Source organism: Neurospora crassa, linkage group II (genome assembly GCF_000182925.2).
Source record: "Neurospora crassa OR74A linkage group II, whole genome shotgun sequence".
In the NCBI taxonomy this organism is placed as follows: Eukaryota; Fungi; Ascomycota; class Sordariomycetes; order Sordariales; family Sordariaceae; genus Neurospora; species Neurospora crassa.
Window position 1 is genome coordinate 4,122,335 of NC_026502.1, and position 23,522 is coordinate 4,145,856.

Consider the following 23,522-nt stretch of genomic DNA (forward strand, 5'->3'; position numbering starts at 1 on the left):
GTATATCTTCGGACGTTGCAGTGCCTACCTAGGTACCTAGGTATCTAGAAATCTCTCCTTGACTGGCAGGGAGTATGTATTCTGTTCTGTTCTGCTCTTTCTTTGCTTTCTAGCCTTCTGGCTCTTTTCGCCTGGCGTGATCATCATGGTGCGTTCCGTTCCGTTCCGTACCGTACCGTAGCTGGGTGCTCCTTGTCGTCCGTTCGTTCGTCTATGGTAAAAAAAAAAAAGAAAAAGAAAAAGAGAAGTAAAAAGAAAAGGAAGGAAAAGTAAAGGAAAAAAAGAACCTCAAACATGCTCTAGACCGACGAGGATTTGCATGTCACCTCACCTCATCTCTCTCATGAGTTCGAACGTCCCTCGTTTCTGTTTGGACTGAAGGAAGAAATGAAATCGCTTTTCTTTAGTGTAGACACTCCAACGACAGGTCGAATGATTATCAGCATCGAATTCCTGCGCGTGATGTTGGTCCTACCTCTACACTACGTCTAGTGCGTTTAGAAAAACTCGACCACTCAGCGAATGAACAAGCCATTTTGGAGGTCTCTTTCGCTGGCTGCTGCTGGTGAAGGAAAGTGACCATTCAGTTAAACGGACCAGGATCAATGGACAATACATAGGTGTTGTGTAGTGTGTGTAGAAGGTAGGATTCCGAGGTTCCGGGGTTCCGGGGCACGTTCGAGGTGTGAATGTGTTGAGTGTGTGTGACCATGAGAAGCGCAAGCGAGTGACGGGATTTCTGGGGCGCGATTGCTAAGTTTGGAAACCAACCGCCAACCGCCAAGCGTCTCAAAAAGTCTCCGGGGGAAATGTCGACTTCAGGAGTTTTTGCTCCATCTTTAGCTTAGACAACCAGGAAGTGTTAGTACACTGTAGTTAATTTGACTCCTTTGATTAGCATGTGGGGAGGGGAGGGGAGGGTTGATGTGTTTCGTTTCGCTTTTCAGCTCTCTCACTCACTCCCCCTCCCCCCTGGTCCCCCGGTCGCGCGGGTGTCACCACGGAGATCCCTCCCGTATGGTCCCCATATGCCAAGACGGGACCAAGACGGGACGGGGTCGGTCTGAGCTGCGGGGCCGGGTTGACGAGATTGGTCATAGCGGTAAGCCGGCAACGTTAGCACGGAAAGCAAGCACAGGCGAAGTCGGATTTATAACGCCTTTACCGGCATTCCAAAGGTTAGCGTTTCGAAATGCAAAGTGGCGATAATTTTTTTTTTTTTTTCCATACAAAATAACATGGTTGCTTAAAGTGGCGGTACCACGCTGAATAGTTGTGCCGGAAGAGAGTGTAACGAACGGGACCGGGATTTACGGGGCCTGATGGGTCCCATTTTGCTCTGATTAGTCCCCGAACCCCTCGCCGTCGGGTGGAGCCTGGGAGTTGCAGTGGAGCCCGGAATCCGAGGGACCGGAGTATTCTTGGCCTTTTTGGACGACATCCGCTGTTTGTCTGTTTCGTTTGCCTGGGAAAAGGGGAGTGCCTCTGGTGAGCATAGACAGACACAGCATTTCTGACAGAACCGAAATGGCAGCATGAGAAAAGCGAGGGAGACGTGGTGACAAAGTGTCGATATCCTGCCAATGGGTCAAGACAATTCGCATCCTCCGTGAACATTTCGGTACATAGACGTATGCTTCCTCTGTCCTGAACCAGGCATCTTTGTCCATATACAACACCAACCTCATAGCCTCAATGCCTCGTATGATCCTCATGACGGAGGCAAAGCTTGCGAAGTCTGAACGAGCCATTGCCCAAACAGTCCAATTCGACCCAAGATACGGAGTCGTGGAAGTTTCCGAAGAATGTTCCATCAATGGGCTCCAATGGCCCTCCCTCCCCAGTTTCTCTTGGACTACTTCTTGCAGCTCGACAGAGCCCAAAACAAGGGGAAAGAGGCGAAAGTGGTTCGAGAAGGTAGGAGCCAAGGCAGAGCAGTGGAGGAGGCCATCTGGCATCTGAGATTCTGACCAGCACCACTGGCGTGCCTGGCGCCTATTCTAGGGTCCGAACATGGTCAACGGGGAAGCTGGACCATTTGATGCAAGTAATCAGGGGGTAGTGTCATGCCGGGCAGATGACAGAAGCACAGCATAACATGCCTGCCTGGGGAAGACGTGGGTTGAGATTGAGGCTATCCGAATGCGAGCATGGCCATCGGATGGCAGTCTGTCTCGAGATGTGTCCTGCAGGGGAGGTGACGACAGCGGACGGAACTAGACTGGCCTGATTCATTACTGAATGACGCACAGGCCACTTGACGTGTAAATCGTCGTTCGTTGTCGTTGAATGTCGACATCAGAAGTACATACGTACAATATCAAATACGGGGTGAGAGGGTGGGCAGCTTGAAGCCCAAGCTTTCTTAGGTCTTTCCGAGGATACCGCGGCGGAACCAAAATAACCAAGAGACAACAAGACCGAGCAGCTGGTGCGTGCGTGGATATTGACTTGTCAAGGTTGTGTCGAAGATAGGGATTTCTTTGTCAGCAGAAATCCAGGCATCTTGAATTACCCGAGAATATGTCCAAAAAGGAGATGATGACAGCTGTAAGGGCGTTGCAAGATTGACAGGAACATTGCTTGAAACAACATGTGAGATAGTGTAGAGAGAGAGAGAGAGGAGAAGTGACCATCAATCAATCAATCAATCAATCCTCAGAGAGCCGAGACCCACGCCGTCTGGGAAATGACGGTGCTGGCAAGATGATGTCGTCCAGTGGAAGGGGTCCGCCTCACTTTTGGGCGGATTCAGGCCCAATCAAGCGCAGTGTGATGGGGCTCCAAGCCCAGTGGGATTCGCTGGCACCAAGGCAGCCAGGGGAGACAGACACCCTTGTACAGTGTAAGCAGCAATGACACACCACACCACTGCTCACTCACTCACTCTCGTGATGCTGAGATGCTCTCTTCTTGATGTTGTTGACCAGCAAATAGTTGATGACCACAGGAGGCAGTTGACCAACTGTCGTGGCCTTGTTGGTCTTGCAGCAGCAGCAGCAGCAGCAACGGATTGAAACCGATGTACTGCGTAGGGAGCGAGGGGAGGCGGTTCCCCGGAGGCTTACACCTTTTCCAGCGCCCCCTTCTTGTGACTGAATGCATCACTGCCAACTGGAGTGGTGTTGATATTGATGCTTCCATGCCGAACGAACAACCAATGCCCCCTCCTCATCCACGGTGAAGCTGTAGAGGAGGTCTGACAACTGGCAAAGTGGATGGGCGTGACCGTTCCGGTGGTGTCGTCTAGTCCAGGGCAGGCTCTTTGACAGTGCAACCTTAAACAACTTTAAGCCGGCAGGCAGGGAATTGAGGGAAGATCCAGAGATCCAACCGATCCAGGAATTTGGAGCCGTGATTGGACTTTCTTGGTCATCATATTGCCGGGGTTCCAAAGCGTCCTTTTTCATTTTGGTGTTGACCGAATGTCCACACATCATGGAGAGCCGGAGATACAGAAGTTGTGCTCCCTATTGTCCCCGGACAACAACTGAATACCCCAGACAGCTCCCTTGACTTTCCGGATAGTCCCCTACTCGGGGAAGCAGCCGTGGCACGAGCCGGTCAACAGTCCCTGGTTTATTGACTGTCGGTCTAGAGCAGAGAGATCTGAAAGGAGACGGATGCCAAACTGAAAATAGCCATGGCATTCTCGACGCGATTGGGAAGAAGAAAGCCATGGCGGGCGTGGACATGCTGACGAGATTAGAGGATTTCCATTAGAGGCCAGGTGCGGTGAGCTGGGTGCTGGAAAAGGCAAGGTGAGGATGAAAGAGGTCAAGTGGCAGCCGGCGACGACGCCGAAAGGTAAAAGTTGATTACACTAACAATTTCCCCTCATTTGGCTTGTCCGGGCGGGCAGTCAGGGTCACACACACCGGCTGGCGGACAGTTGATGACGGCTCGCTACCCCCCTCTGACGCTGATGGACGCCCGGTGATTGCAGTGAGCGGAACACGGACCCTTCCGTCTCAGCTGCCCTGTGCCCCTCCATCACAGCTTGAATCTGATGAGGTGGCAGCGGCTTATCTCTGGAGCACAGACCACTTTTCACTTTGTCTGGGTGCCTACCTATGCAACACCAAAGTTGGGGAAGGAACTACATACATACAGTACGAGAGTCAGTCACGATGGGATCATCTGATGCGACACCTCGGAAAGAGGGAAGGTGTTCTGCCAGCACGAAGTGGAAATCAAGACAGAAGATGCAGGAGCCTCTGGGACTGGGAGAGTGAGTGAGATTAACATCCATGGAATGTACCGGTATGGACGGAGGGCCGGGGACCTGGAAGGAGTCAGTCACCATCTCGAGGTTTCAGAGTTCTCCTCTCTTCATGGGAGTTAGGTTCCCCCACACACCTCAGCACACAGCAACTGAACCGCCGCCAGCTGTACAACACCCTCTTTGTCCCTCGTTTACAACTGCCAGGCGATGAGACCCGACGGAAGCAGAACTGGCAGCAAGCCACCACAGGGCACCACCCACCTACCCACCCACACTGTCTCTCTCCCCGGACTTTTCCACCTGCACACACTCAATTGCAGTGCCCGTCAATGCATGCAAGGAGGAGGAAGCGGCTCAGCATGGGTGGTAAGTGGTAGAGTGACCACCTCACTGCCCGCAGGGCAGCGCAGCGCTCCAAGCCGACCGACGCATCGCATTGCCTTGTTGCCGTCCGTCCCTCTTCACGCCCACGACGCCGTCCGTCTTCACAAAAGTTCCATTCCACATCTTCCGCAACGACGACGACGCTAGCCAGCGCAGCACATTGCCCGTCATGATTGGGTTGGGTTGGCACGGGGCCACAGCCAATGACAACCTCCAGCTGGCTTTTGTTACTTTCCTAGGTACCCTTCCAGCACAGCCCGCTTAGGTAGGTACTACCAACCTCTATCATACACTCTCACACAACACTGCCCTGGTGCTGGCTGTGGAAAACAACAACTCGCTCTTTTTCTTTTTCTTTTTCCAGTCTTCCAGATGCTTTGTCAGTGTCACACCGACGCATTACCACACACACACACACACACACAGGTACACAACCACACACAGGTACAAAACCACACACCAAACCATACGCATACCAAGCAAAAAGCAATGAACAAGCCCTTTATGCCTGGCGTGGCCCAATGGTGGTGGTGATGATGGTGGTATCCGATGCTGGAGAATATCCATGGCCAAACCCAAATTATGGCCAACCTGACTGGGCCGTTAGGTACAAGGCCGCCCACCCACCACTCCATCATTATCAAGCATCCAACTGGAAGCACCAAACCGGCATCAAACTAGACTACTGCAGCTACTCCCGTCTCGAGGCTCGGCTCCTCGTGTAGAGTCTACAATGGCTCGGGAATTGTCGAATCATGCACCCGGACAATCTCGAGTATACTCTCGCCTTGATGTCTGTCTTACTTTTCCCCTTGGACTAGTGTAGTTGGATGGATTGGGATAGGTAGGTACAGTACATATGTATTCCTCCCACGGCTCTCCGCGACGACGACGACTCCCTACTTGGACGTGGGGCATTTACACCTTACTAGTACGTACCATACAGTCATTCCGGATTGGTATTCCACCCAACGAATGGAGCCGCTGATCTTCGAAACTCACCAACCGGCACATGTAATCCCGTTCGACTGTGTGTCCTATTGCTGCTAATCTCAGAATGCATCTTGCGCCAACGACCCAAGGTTAGCAATCATTTGCGCTGCCTATGGTGTGGTAGTGCCACGAGGAGGCTACGGCAGCAAATCCGAACTCATTCCTCGATGGGCATGTCGACATCTGGCAACCGACCGATATGGAGCGAGGCCAAACCACTACGGCATGCTTCCAGTCGATATAGGTACACTACACTACACTACACTACACTACACTAGACCAGGTATGACGATAGAGTCATTACAGTATCCGCCGCCAATGTCCCCCTGCTTGCTGGCCGAACCTGGGGTGCTGCTGCTGCTGCTGCAAGTGCTACACCAGGGTTTTGTTCGCTGCGGCAGGGCACATGCAACACCGCCAAGTATTTGCACCTTTTTGCGGCCGTCAACCGTCCTGACGATGCCTGCTTGCATTCGGCTGTTGTTCGGCTGCCGTATAGACGTTGAGACTCGTTGGCAGATCACGTTGGGTCATTTTCAAGGGACTGCCCAAGCCAGCCAGCCGGCCCACCATGTCTCCATGCCTACCAATCCCACCACCAAGCAAGCGTATCCGCAAATCGGGGACAAGATCTCTTTCTCTCTCCGTCTCTCTCTCTGACCACCTCTTTAGCGTACATAAATTCACAGCGTATCACAGCAGCCGGCTCAGATTCGTCATGGTCACTGCAAAAAGAAAGAAAGTCTTCCCCGCTGCCAGGCAACCTCAAATTCGACACGCCCAGGTAGACCGCGGCCGATTGATATCGCTACTACTCTAGCGTCCCGGAAGACGGCGTCATGTCAGTCCCGTCGGTCCTCGTGCGAACTTGCAGCTTGCGAGCATACCAAGTATGCAGTACTAGTCTAGTACATACACTACACTACACACGCGGGCAGGCAAGGAGTATCATTGCGCCAATCTTCCACAAAACGTTTAGAGACAGGAACCCCCCCTGTCCCAGGATACCGTTGATCCTCGGGCCAAATCGTCACCACTTAGCGCAGAGAGCAGGCCGTCGGTGTGGGTACTACACTACCAAGTGTAGGGTATGTAGGTATTCTCCCCCCCCCCCAAGAAAAGTAAAGTATCTCATCCCACCCTCTTGGCGCTCTGCCCACCTGAGACTGGAACAAGGACTGGCACCCGCATATCGACGAGGCCTAAAATAATATACACTACACTACACTACACTACACTAGACTACACTACACTACACTACACTACGCTGCAATGTACTATGTATGTAGGTACAACGGTACATGCAAGGTGGTAACATGCATCTGGCTACATACCTTGTCCTGGTCCCCAAAAAGCCCACCTCCTCCAATCCTCGAGCCGTACAACGGCGTGCACATCAACAAGCCTCGTGGGACTGACTGGATAAATATCGTTGCTCGCCGTCTGTGTGCCAGTCCTTTTCCCCTCTGAAACACCACCCACTTTGCCAATTCTCTAATTTGTTCGACCGTCACCTCAACAAGAGAGATCTTCCTATCCATCACGCGCCCTAGCACGCCTTAGCAGCACAGCTTCACCCGCCTCATCGGACACCAGCTCTCTTCAACTCCATCCGACCAAGCAGACTTTACGCTCACGATCGTCTCTGCCAAGATTGAGGCTATCTGTGCTCCCGACGAGAACCACTCCAGATCGTCCCTTCTCGACACCTGTGCTTGCCGTACCGGACGACTACGTCCTCTATCCAGCTCATCATGAGCCAACCAACCCTTGACGGCCTCGAGACCCATCAGTTAGAGGCCCTATTACACCAGAGTCAAGAGCAAGCTCGCGCTGCCGAGATCCAGGCTCGCGCCATTGAGAATCAGCTCAAAGCTCGATCTTCAGTGCCCACGCCATCCTTCTCAGATTTCGACACTGTACCGGGGAATTATCGAGTCTCTTCCTCGGGTTCACCAGCAGCCAGCAATGTACGCTCACGAAGCAACACAATACCCCGCAGTGTGGGAGGTGTCGGCATGGTCCCGACTTTGAGCTTCAACGGCAACCATGCACCGCAACCGCCACTGGTAAGGAAAACCCGCTGGCTGTGATCAAACGCTCAGTCTCACTCATTGTTTGTATAGGAGCAAAGTCGCCCTATGAAGCGCTCAAAGACCACTCATCCCACCACGCCGGCCACTGCTGCCACCACAGTGAGAATGGCGAGATCCCGCTCAAGCGCATCGGCCCAGCCCGCGTACAGGCCGCACAACCCATTTGCTGGATCCGGCCCGGTTACCCCGCCGTATCCCCGGCCTGCGCGGAACAGCCTGCCAGCTACCCACCCCAGTTCCACGATACTGGAAACCGCCTTCAACCTCAACCAGTTGCAGCGGCCTACGGCTACTGCCTTTCTTTACGGGAATCCCAGCTTCCATGCCCAGCTTCCTCAACGGCCGTTGCCGATGGGGTCACTAGCAGAGACTGGCATGGAGATGAATCCAGCTGATTTTATCTCCATGTGGGACCAGGAGGAAATGGCCATGACATCGCCTCTACATACGCAGCCCATTGGTATCCCTACAGCCAGCCATATCGGCCACTTCCAATATCCTGGCGACTCTGGGAACCCGTCAGTGTGCGGCTCCTTAACATCGGCACCTACTCTCGAAACCGTCCCGATGACAAGGTCCAACAGCAATCTAAACGACAATATGCCCAATCACTTTGCCGAAATGGTTCGCATAGAGTCTCAGCAACCGAGTCCACGAAACCGCCGGGAAAGCTATAGTCAACCGCAGCCCTTCACGACCTCGCTGTTGGGAAAACGGTCAGCGTCCGATCCTGATTTCCTGGATGCCGACACCAATGGGCTTCCAGTCTCGTTCGATAGCCACCTTTACTCTGCGTCGGCACCCGCAAACACACTTTCCTTGAGCAACCAATACCAGATGGGGAACTTGGTACTGCAATCAACCTCTGAATCTCCGGCTGAAGACGACATCGAACAAGAACTGGATCAGCACCTGTCCATGGAGAGATCGGAATCCAAGGATAGCGAAAAGTCAAACCAGTCCCAGTCGTTGAAGCATCGTGCCAAGGAGGCTCTCGTCCGTCAAAACGTCAACGCCTCCAAGTCCCGACATCTCCAGCCCAAACCTGCCACAGACGCTACCAAAATGGAATCTTCGGAACCGGCTGGTGTGGCTGGCAAGGACGGAAAGGCCGTCATCACCAAGACCAAGTACGAGCGACCCAAGCACCCCAAGGTTAAGTGCCTTCAGTGCAACGAGAACCCAGAAGGCTTCAGGGGCGAGCACGAGTTGCGTCGACACACCGAAGCGAAACATAACATGTTGGTCAAGAAGTGGGTCTGCCGTGATCCAGCTCTCGACGGCATTCCCCATTCGGAAAAGGCCGTCAAGCCTCTTGCGGATTGCAAGCAATGCTCGCAGGGAAAGCAATACGGAGCGTACTACAACGCTGCTGCTCATTTGCGCCGAACGCACTTCAAGGTCAAGCAGTCGCGCAAGGGTGCCAACTCCAAAGGTGCCAAGAGTGGCGCTGGCCAGGCCAGTAAAGCTGAAGAGGAGAAGCGTGGTGGAAAAGGTGGCGGCGACTGGCCTCCTATGTCCGAGCTCAAACACTGGATGGTGGAGAAGCTGGTTCCCATGGACCAAGAGGGCGCCTTCAACCAAGACGGTGCTGATTCCGACGGCGGGGTTGACCCTGAAGACACGGAGAATGGACTCTTCGACGCTCAATACGTTCAGGCCGGGTTCGGGCTCGCGCCCAGGACAGGTGTCTTTGATGTAGCTGCCTTTGCCGGCGTAGGTGGAAGCTTCCAGGATTTCGACGCGTTGAACGCCACAGCTTTCCCCAACGTGAACGGAGAACTGGGCCTACCAAGTTCAGGTCTCCTCATGGACGCTGGCCTATATGTGCACCAGCCAATCCACTCCATGCCCATCGCTTCGGGATTCGATTTTGGCACGGCTCCGGATGCGCCGCAACAACAACAACAACAACAACAACATGCCATGCCACCCGCCATGACGAGCACCGACAATCACAATTACACATCCCCTGTCTCGTCGACTACCACGATTACCCAAGTCGGCTTATCAGCGGAACACCAATTTCTCATGGCACCGGCCATGCAAGCCTCGCAGAACGATGTGCCGGATATGTCCTTCGATCTGATGTTTACGGCTGGCGCACAGTGACGCCGACTTGCTAATGGTCGTCTATCTGGATTCTTGCCTTCGACGTCCGGCTTTTTCACATGAAATCTTTCTTCCTCGTCTCTTCATGACAGCGTTTTCTTGAGCCGCATTACGCCTTCGATTCTTCTGCTTCCTATGCCGGCTTTATATTTCCCCGATTTCACTCTGTCTGGTCTTGGTCCTCTGGTAGGGCACAGGGGCGTGGTGGATACGTTCCGCAATGGTTCCGCAGGTGTCTCGCTTCGCTCGGGATCCTCGAACCTTGACGCAGACCCTGATCGTCGCACACATGGATCAACTGTCGCACGACCTCGAATTCAGAATGTCCATGGCGCTTTGAGCAGCACAGCCCCCGTCGGCCGAAACAAGGCCTTCAGCCAGAAGCTCACCCGACATGCCGCGAGTTGACATCATGACGACCAGGGCACTCCATATTGCCCCGTCTCGTCCTTTGGGTGTCACTAGGGTCCGGCGTTAGCACCCATCTTTGGAGAATCCTTTTGTTTTCTTGTCACCTATTGTGGTTTTTCTACTTCAGCGTTCTTACATCACTGTTTCAGCTTTCGGTACGACACGACACAAGCAAGCAAGCATAAGCGTCAAGAGGCATTGCGTGTACAGGTTGTTTGGGTAGTACAGGAGATTCAGCCCGACGGCGAACGGTTAGCGGGTAGCGGCGGCGTTCCGCAAGTGGTGTTTCGGATAAGGGACCGTTAGGTTCTGTGTGTGTTTTTCTTTGGGGGGCTTTTTGTTTTTTTTTTTGGGTAGGCTGTCTTGCATGTTCCACGCACGGACATTTGGCTTTACGTGGTTTTTCTACGATACGATTACCCCCTTGTGTTCGTTTGTTACTTGTTGATGTGTTGTCAACAAATCCTGGTTTCTGTACACAGCGATTTCCCAGGTCCTTTTTTTCGTCGTTCTTGGTGTTTATGGATTTGAGCCGGCGGCAGATATACATTACATGGGTATCTCTTTGGATAAGGGCAATTTGACAAAAAGAGAGCAATTGGGGAAAAGAGCAGCAGACAGAGAGAGAGTGTGTGTGTGTGGCAGGGCCACATGCCAGTCTGCCTTATCAGATATCAAATACCAAATACCAGATACCGGATATCATATCGTATCATATCATATTACATTAAAAAATTCTTATCTATTGGGTTGTGATCGATCTATCTTTCACACATCTATTTATCTACTTAGTCAAGGGCGCAGCAAATCGGTATGTAGCAAGCACGCCGTTTTGGGAGTGTGGAGGGAATACGGTAGGTAGTCGAGCGTAATAGACACTGTGGTGAGTGAGCTTACACTACTTACATCAGCCAGCACTCGTCGGCTCGCATGGAGTATGTTACAGGACATATGTAGGATCTGAATTCAACGATCCTAGACCAGAGTTTTCCAAGTGGATGAATGACGAAAAAAAAGAGTGTAAAGAATGACGGACGGACGGAACGAAACTTTGGCATGTGATCATTGATCACTCACTGGACGCTGTGAACGAAAAGAACAATGCATCAGCATCAAGCCCCTACCCGTCCGTCGTCGTACCTTCCGTGCAACCAGCCTCTTCCTTTTTTTTTTTTTTTTTTCCAGCCATGAATAATCAACAAGCAGAAGAGCGGGTACATGGCGCCAAATGAAAAAAAAAGAAGAAAAAAAGAGGAAGAACAACAAGCGCACAGGTGTTGACCGGTTTATTTATAGAGCTGGCAGGCAGCAGTTCGCCGAGTATGGTAACGACTGGATGATGATGACGAGAATGAATGAAAGAAGGAGACCAGACGGCCGCCAGACAGGCAGATAGATAGATAGACAGCTAGCTGGTAGGTGAACAACAACACCAACAATGGCCATGTCCGTCCAGTGGAGAAAAGCGTCAGACAGTTAGGTTAGAGGTAGCTAGCTAGCTAGCTGCCCACTCGCTCACTACCTTACCAAGATGAGTTGGTGACGATGAATGCAATAGATGTACCATAAGTAGGTAGTGAATCAGAGAACGAAGGAATTAGTTAGTTAGGTACCGTAGGTAGGTAAGGTAAGGTAAGGTAAGGTAAGGTAAGGTACCTACCTAGACGTCGGTATACACTAGGTAGATAGTTTCGTATATGCCGTGTTACTTTAAGGACACACAAACAGACAGGCTCGACTGGGGGGACTGAGGGTAGGTAGGTAGGTAGGTACCTCTGCTCTAGGTTGAGGTAGGAGGCAGGAGGCAGGAGCAGCAAGATTGGAGAGAGCTACTTATCGATCGATCGATGACTCTTGTGGTGGAATTATATGGAAAACTAACCCAACCAACCAACCTACTATAACTAGGTAGGTAGGTAACTAACATCGATCGTAAGCAAACATCGTAGACATCGTAGACATCGTAGACATCGTAAGAGGTATTTAGGTACTCATGGTGACGACCAAGGTATGGAAGGTTTCAATAAAGGGTCAAGTAAGGTCAACAAAACTACACTACACCACCGACCGCCCGCATTGAAACGCAAAACCACTACCTATATAAATACACGCAAGAATAATCGTACCTCGGGGGACTATTCTAGACTACCTACCTAGTTAAGTTAGGATTTGAAAAAGTTCAATGGGAGTGCGGGTAACTAGGTAGGTACGGGTCAGTTTTGTCACGGGACCTTGAGAGACCTACCTACCTACATAGGATTGTGATCGGGTGTAGGAGGTAGTGAGTGGCACAGCGTTCCTTCGTTTCGAAAATTAGGTAGGTACCTAGGGAAAGTTTGGAAAACGATGGGTCCGTTGCCTCTTTTCAAGAAACGGAAACGAAAAAAAAAAATGCTGCAAGCTTTACGAACCCACACAAGATGTGAGGAGAGAAGCAACCTGGCGTTTTAGAAAAACAGAGGATCCAATGCGGGAAACTTGGTGGTTGGCTCATTTACGTGCTGCCTACGGGATTGAGATCCCTCTGTATGTAACTTGTTCACTGGGCTGTGTTGAAGTCAGCAAGAGTTGGAGGCAACGATGTTCATTCTCGTTGCAAGTGTCCCTTACCTCATGGTCGTTCCTTTCGCAGCTCACCTCAGATATGCCGAATATGTCACAGCGCTTTGTCAAATAAAATCAGAAGACCATCGATGTACCTAATGAGACCGCTCCATCCCATACATGCCCTAACCTTTTGCAAGATCTCCACACAAATGCCGCCGCTTTCCCCTTTGAAGGACGCCGCCATGTCTATCTGTACAAGTATATCAAGACAAAAGAAACCCATTATCGTTTGTAATCGTCATACCCCGTCATGTTCGCCTGTTTCAATACCAGATGCCCTAACCAGCCCAGCGCCAGTTCGTAACATGATGTGCTGTAACCCATGCTGAAATTCATATTCGATAACCACCCCCAAGCCAATGCCATGCGCCATATCCCATAACTATATCACATAATTCATATCCCATTATCATGTCTCGTAAACCCAAATCTCACTTGCGTACATCTGCTTCAGCATCCCAAACCCACCACCCTTCCTTTCCTCCATCCTGCTCTTCTCCTGCATCCGAATTCGGGTCTTGGTCCGAATTTGCGCTTCCCAGACCCAACTTGTACACAGCCTGGAATGCTCCTTCAGTCAAGTCTAGATCCTCCCCATCCGGACATCTCTCTGGCGCGCATCTGTCGGCTACCCTCGCCTGAATCCAGTGATCCCTATTCTCAAAGTCGTCGTTTCGTCCTAGCCAGATCACCTTTCCACAAAGCGGGTTCGTGTTTGGATCTGAGTTTAGAGAACTGTCCTGTAGTTCTTGCGGAAGGAGGTCAGTCGCCTGTTTGGCAGCTTCGTCCCAGATTTTGTACGAGATGGCGACGACGACCTCGTCATTGGTGATGTTGTAGCCGCAAGCGCCGGTGCCGTTGGAGGGGAAATAATGATTGAAGGTGGCTTGATGAATCGCCATCGGGGGGTCTTCACCAAGGGGAGGGAGGATTGGGAGGTCGCTGTCGTCGTCATTGTGCTTGAGTCCGAGTCCCAATCCAAGGCCAAGTGTCAATCCGAGCAGCAGGAGCAACAGAAGTGGCAGAAGAACGAAAAGACAGAACCGCCGCCTGTTTAGACCAAAAGGGTACTGCTTCTCAGGCGGCAACAACCTCCGATTGACCCAACTCCTCATCCTCTCCTTCTCTGTGAGTCTCGGCGGTGGCGGCGGATTCGGAATGCTGCCCAGCGTCGTAACCGTATGCGTCGGCACTATCCCGCCCTCACCATGTCGTTCCAGATCCAAGCCCGCAGAGCTATTCTTCCCATAGCCAAATCCCAAACTCTTTCTCCAGCCTGCATTATTCGCCCCATGCTGGTCGTTGGGAGGCATCGCTTCATCCTTCTCTTCCGCAACCGGCGGGTCCATCAAACTGAAGAGTGAAGGAATTGACATTGAGCGCGGCTTATGCTGCTTCTTGACAAAGCTCGGTTGCTTTCTCGATTCGAAGAAGGGCATGGACGACAGCAGGTTGCGCGTCTGCTGCAGCATGCTGCGCTTGGGCGGGTTTCGGGGCGTTTCCCATTCGGGGAGGTAGCGGATGCGGCGCTCGACGCGGAGGCGGGTCCTCGTGACATATGCGGGCTCCTGTCTAGCTACCTCTGGAGATGTATCGAGAAATGGAAGCGGTAGGAGTGGTCGTGGGCCGACGGCCGTGGGCGGGGGACTGGGGCTGACCATCCTAAGGCCTGCTCCGAACCCCGGCCACGTCGGGACTGTAGACATTTGGAATATGGAGGATATGGGAGAAACAGGAGCTGGGTCGGTGTCGGCGTGGGAGTCGGTCGGGAAGTCTGGCGGATGGGATTGGAGTGGTGAAGGGAGTGGGATGGGGTTATCCCTTTCAGAGTCGTGCGAAGCCATCGTCGTTAGCTTGAAGAAATGATGTGTAAAAATAAGAATGACGCAATGGTGATGGCGCCGTCGGCGACTAGGCAGTTCCTGGATAGTGATGTTTCTGATGGTGGTTTCCCGCTAACCCAAATGATTGAATGACAACTCGGAAGCGTCGTGCTAAGGGTCGAATTCGAATCCGAATCCCATAACGTCTCGTGGTCGAGCCGTAGTCGTATCCTGGCTTCAACAGCGATACTTGCGGAAAGGGAAAAAGAAAAGCGTGCAAAGGGAGAAACGGGGGGGAGAAAGAAGGGAAGACGGAAGCGGCATCGAGACCAAGCCTCCCGTGTGTGTGTGTATGTGTGTGTGCCTGTCACTGCCCGTGTCCCGTCACAAACCTTTCACAGACGAGACCAGGCTCACATTCAGCAGCAAGCAGCAGAAAGGTGCGAATGGAATGGTTTCACAAGACAAGCCATTCAGTCACTACCATAGGTATCGAGTGCGGCCAGTCCAGTCACGGCAATTGGGAGGAGAGTGATGAGGAATGTGACCTTCTTGCTCACCCATCCATCCATTTCTGGAATGAACCCCGCCCTTCTATCGACCCATCGATTCGTTTCTGGCCATCATGCCTCTGTTAATGATCCAATCGGTAGATAGTGGTATGATACGAAGAAGGGTAAAATCGGGAAAGGAAAAAAAAAAAAAGTAACGTTTCGTCCGGAAGTTATCTAGCGAACAACTGAACTTTTTCATCACTCGGCAGAGACCGACCAGTCTCGAACTTCTCATCGGCGCCAGGAACAGGAACAGGAACAGGAACAGGAACAGGAACAGGAACAGGAACAGGAACAGGAAAAGAAAAGATGAGTGCAGGGAGTACCCCGCTAACCCCGCCCTTTCCACGCGGGCTGCCCACGCTACCACCTGCCCTAACCACGCGCCGCGTCAGCAAAAACCAATGCATGCCAGGGGCAGTTAGTGGCAGGGCAGCGCAGGGCAGCGCAGGGCCGGAGCCGGACAGCGCCTCCGGTTCAGGTACACTAACGCTACATCCATCGGCCACTAACGCGACGCTTCGACATGCTTCGACACATGGACGCTACAGCAGGTACACATCTGCCGGCATTTGTTTGCACTAGAGATTACCTAACGTGGTGAATTGGAAGGTGATAATAACTTCGTTTTTCCGTATAAAAGATGACTGCTTTGCTCACCTCTGATTCCCTCACTAACCTATTGTTAGGTGGCGGTACCACGCTAACAGTTCACAGATATAGATTCCCCACGGAAGCGATTCGCGGGGGGAACCAATGCCGCCCTGATAAACATGAAACATGAAACATCCACGGAGGGCGCGCGCGCGAAACATCGATATTGGCCAAGACTTCCAGGCTGATCCCCAAGTGGCCGACAGCCCAAGCCAGTTTCCGTACCACTTTTCCGTGTGCAGTAAAAAGAAGAACTTGTCCAAGAACCTGAAAACTGAACTGAATCTGGCTCAGAAATCTTCCAGCCTAGGTATTATTTCCCAAAAGCTGCTGTTCAACGCGACACTTGGAACAAGTCAAGCCCAAGACACAACTGCCTAACATCATATGTGCCAATCAGATCATAGCAATCACACCTAAAACAACCAATTCCGGACCTCTGGACCTCTAGACCTCTAGACCTCTAGACTAGAATCTGGAATCTGGAATCCGAGACCTGGAACAGAGACAGAGAACATTTCCAAACAGCCTACACGTACTTGGTTCCTGGAATCCATTTCCGAGCCATCGGATATCCACTTAATACCAGTATAGCATGTGAATGCCAGACCCAGTACCCGTGCCTCGCCCCCACTTTTTTGGGTCTCGCCAGACTCGCACCAACTAAAGTTGGTGCTCACGGTCGCAACGGCCACACCACCGCAACGGCTACGTATATGTAAAATTGAGGGTATATTGAATCAACACGGCTGAATCCCATGGGTTCTGTGCCCAGGCTGGAGTACTTTAAATGGCTGAAGCTTCTTCTTACGGCGCTACTTTCTAACTAGCTTTACCGCTTTAAAACTGTTCTTTTTGGCCTTATTTCGAGTCTATTGGTTCGCTTTATCGACCTTCTTATAGGTAGTACGAATATTATCCTCGGCCCGCTTAAGTACCATAGCCCGGCCGTTAGAAACCTTTAGAATCCCCCTAGCTTATATAGATCGATTCTTCTATGCCTTACATCGTCGCTTTATACTTTCGGCGTATTGGATTCTACTTAAATTACATTTAATTTATATTAATTCGGTTATAGCTAGCTTGCCTCCTTTTACGAAGTTCAATACTATTCTTTTTAACGATAGCGATAATTTATTATTATCTTTTGAATTAATAGTATTATATATAGTATTAGTAGCCTTCTTAATTTACCGTAGAATACGTAGAGTTTGGAAGGGTATCGAAGTTGTTAATATTTGGGGAGGCGGGGTGGGAGTACGGCGTACTAGTCGGTCTTATAGCGGTCCGAATACAACCTATTATTATATAGATTATTAACTATTTAATACGGGGGGTAACTTTTATTTACGATAGTAAATAAAATAAAGAAAGGAAGATGTTATAAGAAAGAGGGAGGCTTCCAGCTAGCCGTCTGCACATAGTAAATATACTATATAATTAAGGTTGAGCCTGAGCACGGGCCACGGGGTAGCCCGAATACTACAGTCTAAATACCTAGACTGGGTACGGTACAGTAAGGAAGCCTCCAGCAGCCCAACTAGTTTAGGTTGCTACAGCTAGTCTAAGCTATATATATAAAAGATATAGAAATTTAGGAATTTCCCTATTAAATGCTAGTTTATACGAGAAAGAAACTATCGTCCTTAATGGACTTAAATGTCTAGGTCTTCTCCGATAAGTTCTAGGTCTCCTCCGATAATTTCTAGGTCTCCTCCGATCTATCTATTTATTTGGGCGGCGCCGGGATATATCTTAGTTTGGCAGGTAGGTACAGCTAAGCTCCAATGAATTCCGGTAAGCTAAATAGCGGCTAGGGATAGTTAATTAATTAATTAGCTAGTAGAATAGAGGGTTAAAGTTTAAGAGGGTAATTGGCATTCGAGAAGGTAATTAGTAGTAGTATTCGAGAAGGTAATTGGTAGTTTCTAGTATTTGAGAAGGTAATTAGTAATCTTTAATATTTAAGAGGGTAATTAGTATTCGAGAAAATAATTAGTAGTAGTATTCGAGAGGGTAATTAATACTTAAGAGGGTGATTAGTAGTAGTATTCGAGAAGGTAATTGGTAATTTCTAATATTCGAGAGGGTAATTAGTATTTATTAATATTCGAGAGAGAGAAGTACTTAAAAGTACTATTACTATAAAGAACGTTAATTCTATAGATAAATAGAAAGAAATAAAAAAAGGGGTATAAACGGGAGTTTTAATTAATTAATATTAATTATAAAAAATTATTAAGGGAATTAATAAGGGAATTAATATAGTTATTAAAGCTAGTAAGGGAGTTAATAAGAAGGTTAGTAAAGGGGGTAATAACTATATTGATTAGTAATACTAGTATTATTAAAATTTATAGTAATAGTTACCTATATACGAGAAAGAGAGAGTAACGACCTTATTGTAAGTATAGAATCTATAATAGTAAGGTTGTTAATTCCGTACCCTAAAAAAGATTGAATTTCTAATAGGGAATATAAATTATATAAATCGGTAGTATTCGGGGTATAAGAAGTAAGCGCCTTTATATTTATAATTATCGAGGAAGCGAGGTATAATTAGTAGATTAGTAAGTTCGAGAATTTTGGTAGGTTAGAGTAATTTTAGTCGGTTGGGGTATTATTAATTATAATAATAAAGACTATAAATTTAAATTCTTTAAGGAGTAATTAATTTAATAAGCTCTCAAATAGTAGGCTCGAGAGTAGTAAATTTATTTAGTTTTTAAAAGAAAGCGTTTAATAGTATAGATCTTAGGATTTACCGCGATACTTATATTATTATTATAATAAAGGTAAATTAAAAAGAATTATAATATATAGTAGGGAGTTTAATTTACGAGAGAACGGTCGAAAAGCTTATTATTTTAGGGAGAATTTAATTCGCGGTTAGTTGGGGAGAAGTACGTTTAAGTAACTATTTTAGCGGAGAGAAGCGTATTTGAATAATTATTTTAGCGGAGAGAGGAGAGGAGAATTTATAATCTATAATATTATTATTACAATAAATAAAAATAATCGCTAGGGAGAATTTTAATAAGGGTAATAATTTGATTATTATTGGCCTTATTATTATTATAACGAATAAAGGTAAATAAGGTTATTATTATTATTAATAATAATTTAATTAGAAATCGACTTTATTATTTCGCAACGAACTAAAATAAAGGAGAGTCGAAGTTAGTAGTACGTAGTATATTTAATAAAGAGGATTATTTAGTAATTATAGGACTAACGTTCTACTTAAATAGGAGGTCGTTTAATTGGATTAGTATATTTGCAATTTAAATAATTTTAGTAATTTAAATAATTAAAGCGAGTTTAATAAAGGAGTATAGTAGTAATTGTAGGATCGATATTACTATCCGCAATAGAAGATCGTTTAATCGGACTAATAATATTATAATAACGAGGTTAGTAAGTTTGTTAGAATGGGGGTGTAAGGAGTATATTATTTGCGATAATTATTGCCTTAGAATTGTAGTTACTATTTAATATAAGGGGTAACCTTTATTTACAATAGTAAATAAAATAAAGAAAGGAAGATATTATAAGAAAGAGGGAGGCTTCTAGCTAGCCGTCTGTATGTAGTAGATATATTGTATAATTAAGGTTGAGTTTGAGTACGGGCTACGGGGTAGCCCGAGCACTGCAGTCTGGATGCCTAAATTGGGCATAGTACGGCAAGGAAGCCTCTAGCAGCCTAGTTAATTTGGGCTGCTACAGCTAGTCTAAGTTATATATATGAAAGATATGGAAATCTAGGAATTTCCCTATTACTATTATACTAGAAATGCTAGAAATTTGGTCTTTTACTTACTTAGGGGTTAAATAGGTATATACTAGTCTTTTTAAATAATGATTGTATAGTTGAAGATTTGAATGCCTTCTTTCTTATATTATTAATAACTAATAAGAAGTCTAGCTTTGTTATTTCGGTATAGCTATTATGAACTATAATATTGAGTGCTTTAGAATGGTAGTGCTTAAGAGGTTAAAAGACTATTATATTTAGAGGTTGAAGTAGATAGGTAAAGTAGGGAGGTAAGTTAAATATTATAATACTATAGTTATTATAGTACTATATAAACTCCCTAAATTACTATTAGCTATAGTTGTTATTACTATAGTAACCGACTTACTTAGTATAGTATAATCTGTAGCTATTAAGTATTAGTAACCGCTTCTTACCCTATTAAAACTTCCTAGAATATTCATCCTAGTGCTTCAATTACTTAAAAGATAATTAGTTATTTAAATACCCGGTAGAAGTAATGGCGATGATTGTATAAGGGTCTAATTCGTTAACCCGGTATTAATTAATTATATAAAGCTAACTGGTAAGGATAATAAAGGCTAGGTAGTATTCGTTAGTAGCGGAGATAGCTTTAATATACGTAGCGGATTTATAGTTTTTAAGGATAACAAAGTAGTATATTCGCTTCCGTTTAGTAATTACAATTTAATTTTTACTTATACTAATACGGAAACTTATTTCGTTTATATTTTATATATTTAATAGTATAAACACCTTTGTTTAAATAACTTACTAGAGCTTATCGAAGTATATTAATATTTAACTATTAAAATTATATTAATTGTTAGTAGATATATTTATAAATAATATTTATATACTAGACTAGATTAATTTACCTTATTTATATTTTTATTATCTTTCCTTATACTATCTATCTTCTTTTATTTAACTAATACGGGGGGTAACCTTCATTTACAATAGTAAATAAAATAAAGAAAGGAAGATATTGTAAGAAAGAGGGAGGCTTCCAGCCAGCCGTCTACACGTAATAGATATACTATGCAATTGAGGTTGAGCCTAAGCACGGGCTATAGGGTAGCCCGAATATTATAATTTAAATACTTAAACTAGGTATAGTATAATAAGGAAGCCTCTAGCAGCCTAGCTAATTTGGGCTACTATAGTTAGTTTAAGCTATATATACGAAAGATATGGAAATTTAGGAATTTCCTTATTAAATGCCGGTTTATACGAGAAAGAAACTATTGTCTTCGATGGACCTAAATGTCTAGGTCTTCTCCAACAAGTTCTAGGTCTCCTCCGATAATCTCTAAGTCTCTTCTAATTTATTTATTTATTCGGGTAGCGCTGGGATATATTTTAATTTAGTAGGTAGGTATAGTTAAATTCTAATGAATTTTAGTAAGTTAAATAACGGTTAGGGATAGTTAATTAATTAATTGGCTAGTAGAATAGAGGGTTAAAATTTAAAAGGGTAACCGGTATTTAAGAAGGTAATTAGTAATAGTATTCGAGAAGGTAATTAGTAGTCTCTAGTACTTAAGAAAGTAATTAGTAGTTTCTAATATTTAAAAAGGTAATTAATATTTAAGAAGGTGATTAGTAGTAGTACTCGAGAGGGTAATTAGTATTCGAGAAGGTAATTAATAGTAATATTCGAGAAGGTAATTAACAATTTCTAATATTTAAGAAGATAATTAGTATTCGTTAGTATTCGAGAGAGAGAGGTATTTAAAAGTACTATTACTATAAAGAATACTAATTTTATAGATAAATAGAAAGAAATAAAAAAAGGGGTATAAATAGGAGTTTTAATTAGTTGGTATTAATTATAAAGAGCTATTAAGGGAATTAATAAGGGAATTAATACGGTTATTAAAGTTAGTAAAGGAATTAATAAGAAGGTTAGCGAAGGGAGTAATAATTATATTAATTAATAATATTAGTATTATTAAAATTTATAATAATGGCTATTTATATATAAGAAAGAGAGAGTAATAATTTTGTTATAAATATAGAATTTATAATAGTAAAGTTGCTAATTCTATACTCCGAGAAAGACCGAGTTTTTAATAGGGAATATAAGTTATATAGATTAGTAGTACTTAAGGTATAAAAAGTAAGCGCTTTTATATTTATAGTTATTAAAAAAGCGAAGTATAATTAGTAGATTAGTAGGTTCGAGAGCTCTAATAGGTTAGAATAGTCTTAGTCGGTTAGGGTATTATTAATTATAATAATAAAAATTATAAATTTAAATTCTTTAAGGGGTAATTAATTTAGTAGGCTCTCGAATAGTAGGCTCGAAAGTAGCAAGTCTACTTAATTCTTAAAAGGAAGCGCTTAATAATATAAATCTTAGGATTTACTACGACGCCCGTATTATTATTGTAATAAGAGTAAATTAAAAAGAGTTATAATATATAATAGAGAATTTAATTCGCAAGAGAACAGTCGAGAAACTTATTATTTTAAGGAGAGTTTAGTTCGCGGTCGGTCGGGGAGAAGTACGTTTAAATAATTACTTTAATAGGGAAAAACGTATTTAAATAATTACTTTAGCGGAGAAAGGAGAAGAAAGTTTACGGTCTACGATACTATTATTACAATAAATAAAAGTAATCGCCAAGGAGAATTTTAATAAGGGTAATAATTTAATTATTGTTAGCTTTATTATTATTATAATAAATAAAGGTAAATAAGGTCGTTATTATTATTAATAGTAATTTAATTAGAAATCGATTTCGCTATTTTATAATAAATTAAAGTAGAAGAGAATTGAAGTCGGTAGCGCGTAGTATATTTAATAAAGAGGACCGCTTAGTAATTATAGGACTAATATTCTATTTAAATAGGAGGTTATTTAATCGGACTAGCGTACTCGCAATCTAAATAATCCTAGCGATTTAAATAATTGAAGCGAGTTTAATAGAGGGGTATAGTAGTGACTGTAGGATCGACGTTACTATCTGCGATAGAAGATTGTTTAATTAGATTAGTAATATTATAATAATAAGGTTAGTAAGTTTATTAGAATGGGGGTACGAGGAGTATATTATTCGCGATAGTTACTACCTTAGAATTATAGTTACTATTTAATACGGGGGGTAACCTTTATTTATAATAATAAATAAAATAAAGAAAGGAAGATGTTGTAAGAAAGAGGGAGGCTTCTAGCTAGCCGTCTATATGTAGTAAATATGTTGTACAGTTGAGGTTGAGCCTGAGTACGGGCCACGGGGTGGCCCGAGCACTGTAGTCTGGATGCCTAGACTGGGCACGGTACGGCAAGGAAGCCTCCAGCAGCCCAGCTAGTCTGGGCTGCCACAGCTAGTCTAAACTATATATACGAAAGATATGGAAATCCAGGAATTTCCCTATTATTAACTTTAAAATATTCGTAGTACTTAATAAATTTAAATACTTAATTTTAATTAATTCGAAGTAGGCTATCGGAGTCGGTTAGTTCTAACTTTAAGGTATAATTTTAAAGTATTACATTAGCGGCGTTTTTAATATACTTTGGTTATATTATAAAATTAATTTTATTGAGGCAATTAATATAATTATATAGAACTTCTTCTTTAAGCCTTGTAAGTTTAGTAGGGTGTAGTGTGTCCTGCTTGGAAGGGATACCCTTAATGTGGTTGCGAAGGCGCTTGCGGGGTACGTCGAATGTTTTATACAATTGGGTGACGGGGACCCCTAGATTTAAGCGATAAAAATCGAACGTTCGTTATAGACGTATTTCTATATTGATTTAACGATTGTTATAATGCGATACGGCGTTGTGTTGTGTTATTATTGATATAGAGAAAGAGAGGGTTGTAGAGTACTTGAAATTATTAGATTTGGCCGTTGCGGTGGTGTGGCCGTTGCGACCGT

The 23,522-nt window shown here is 45.7% G+C and overlaps 3 protein-coding genes and 1 non-coding gene across 4 annotated transcripts; 2 read left to right on the forward strand and 2 right to left on the reverse strand.

Annotated features, from left to right (window-relative positions):
- Positions 1 to 1,555: 1,555 nt before the first annotated feature.
- Positions 1,556 to 2,552, forward strand: NCU14143. Its single transcript, XR_897841.1, has one exon. It is a non-coding gene; the product is annotated as a ncrg56 (non-coding RNA).
- A 4,529-nt stretch (positions 2,553 to 7,081) lies between these two features.
- NCU09335 (hypothetical protein) lies at positions 7,082 to 10,921 on the forward strand. Its single transcript, XM_953199.2, has 2 exons — positions 7,082 to 7,671; positions 7,729 to 10,921. Exons 1-2 carry the CDS (start codon positions 7,357 to 7,359, stop codon positions 9,808 to 9,810), a joined length of 2,397 nt encoding a protein of 798 aa, XP_958292.1. The 5' UTR covers positions 7,082 to 7,356; the 3' UTR covers positions 9,811 to 10,921.
- On the reverse strand, positions 9,954 to 10,949 carry NCU16591 (hypothetical protein). Its single transcript, XM_011395409.1, has one exon. The coding sequence runs from the start codon at positions 10,769 to 10,771 to the stop codon at positions 10,367 to 10,369; it is 405 nt and encodes a 134-aa protein (XP_011393711.1). The 5' UTR covers positions 10,772 to 10,949; the 3' UTR covers positions 9,954 to 10,366.
- A 1,947-nt stretch (positions 10,950 to 12,896) lies between these two features.
- On the reverse strand, positions 12,897 to 15,169 carry NCU09336 (hypothetical protein). Its single transcript, XM_953200.2, has one exon. It carries the CDS (start codon positions 14,670 to 14,672, stop codon positions 13,260 to 13,262), a length of 1,413 nt encoding a protein of 470 aa, XP_958293.1. The 5' UTR covers positions 14,673 to 15,169; the 3' UTR covers positions 12,897 to 13,259.
- Between the last annotated feature and the right edge of the window lie 8,353 nt (positions 15,170 to 23,522).

Excerpts from the sequence above, each read along its gene's own strand:
- NCU09335 (XM_953199.2), top strand. The coding sequence starts at position 7,357 with ATGAGCCAACCAACCCTTGACGGCCTCGAGACCCATCAGTTAGAGGCC. Across the intron at positions 7,672-7,728 it reads ATGCACCGCAACCGCCACTG|GAGCAAAGTCGCCCTATGAA; the intron begins GTAAGGAAAACC and ends TTGTTTGTATAG.
- NCU16591 (XM_011395409.1), bottom strand. The coding sequence starts at position 10,771 with ATGTATATCTGCCGCCGGCTCAAATCCATAAACACCAAGAACGACGAA.
- NCU09336 (XM_953200.2), bottom strand. The coding sequence starts at position 14,672 with ATGGCTTCGCACGACTCTGAAAGGGATAACCCCATCCCACTCCCTTCA.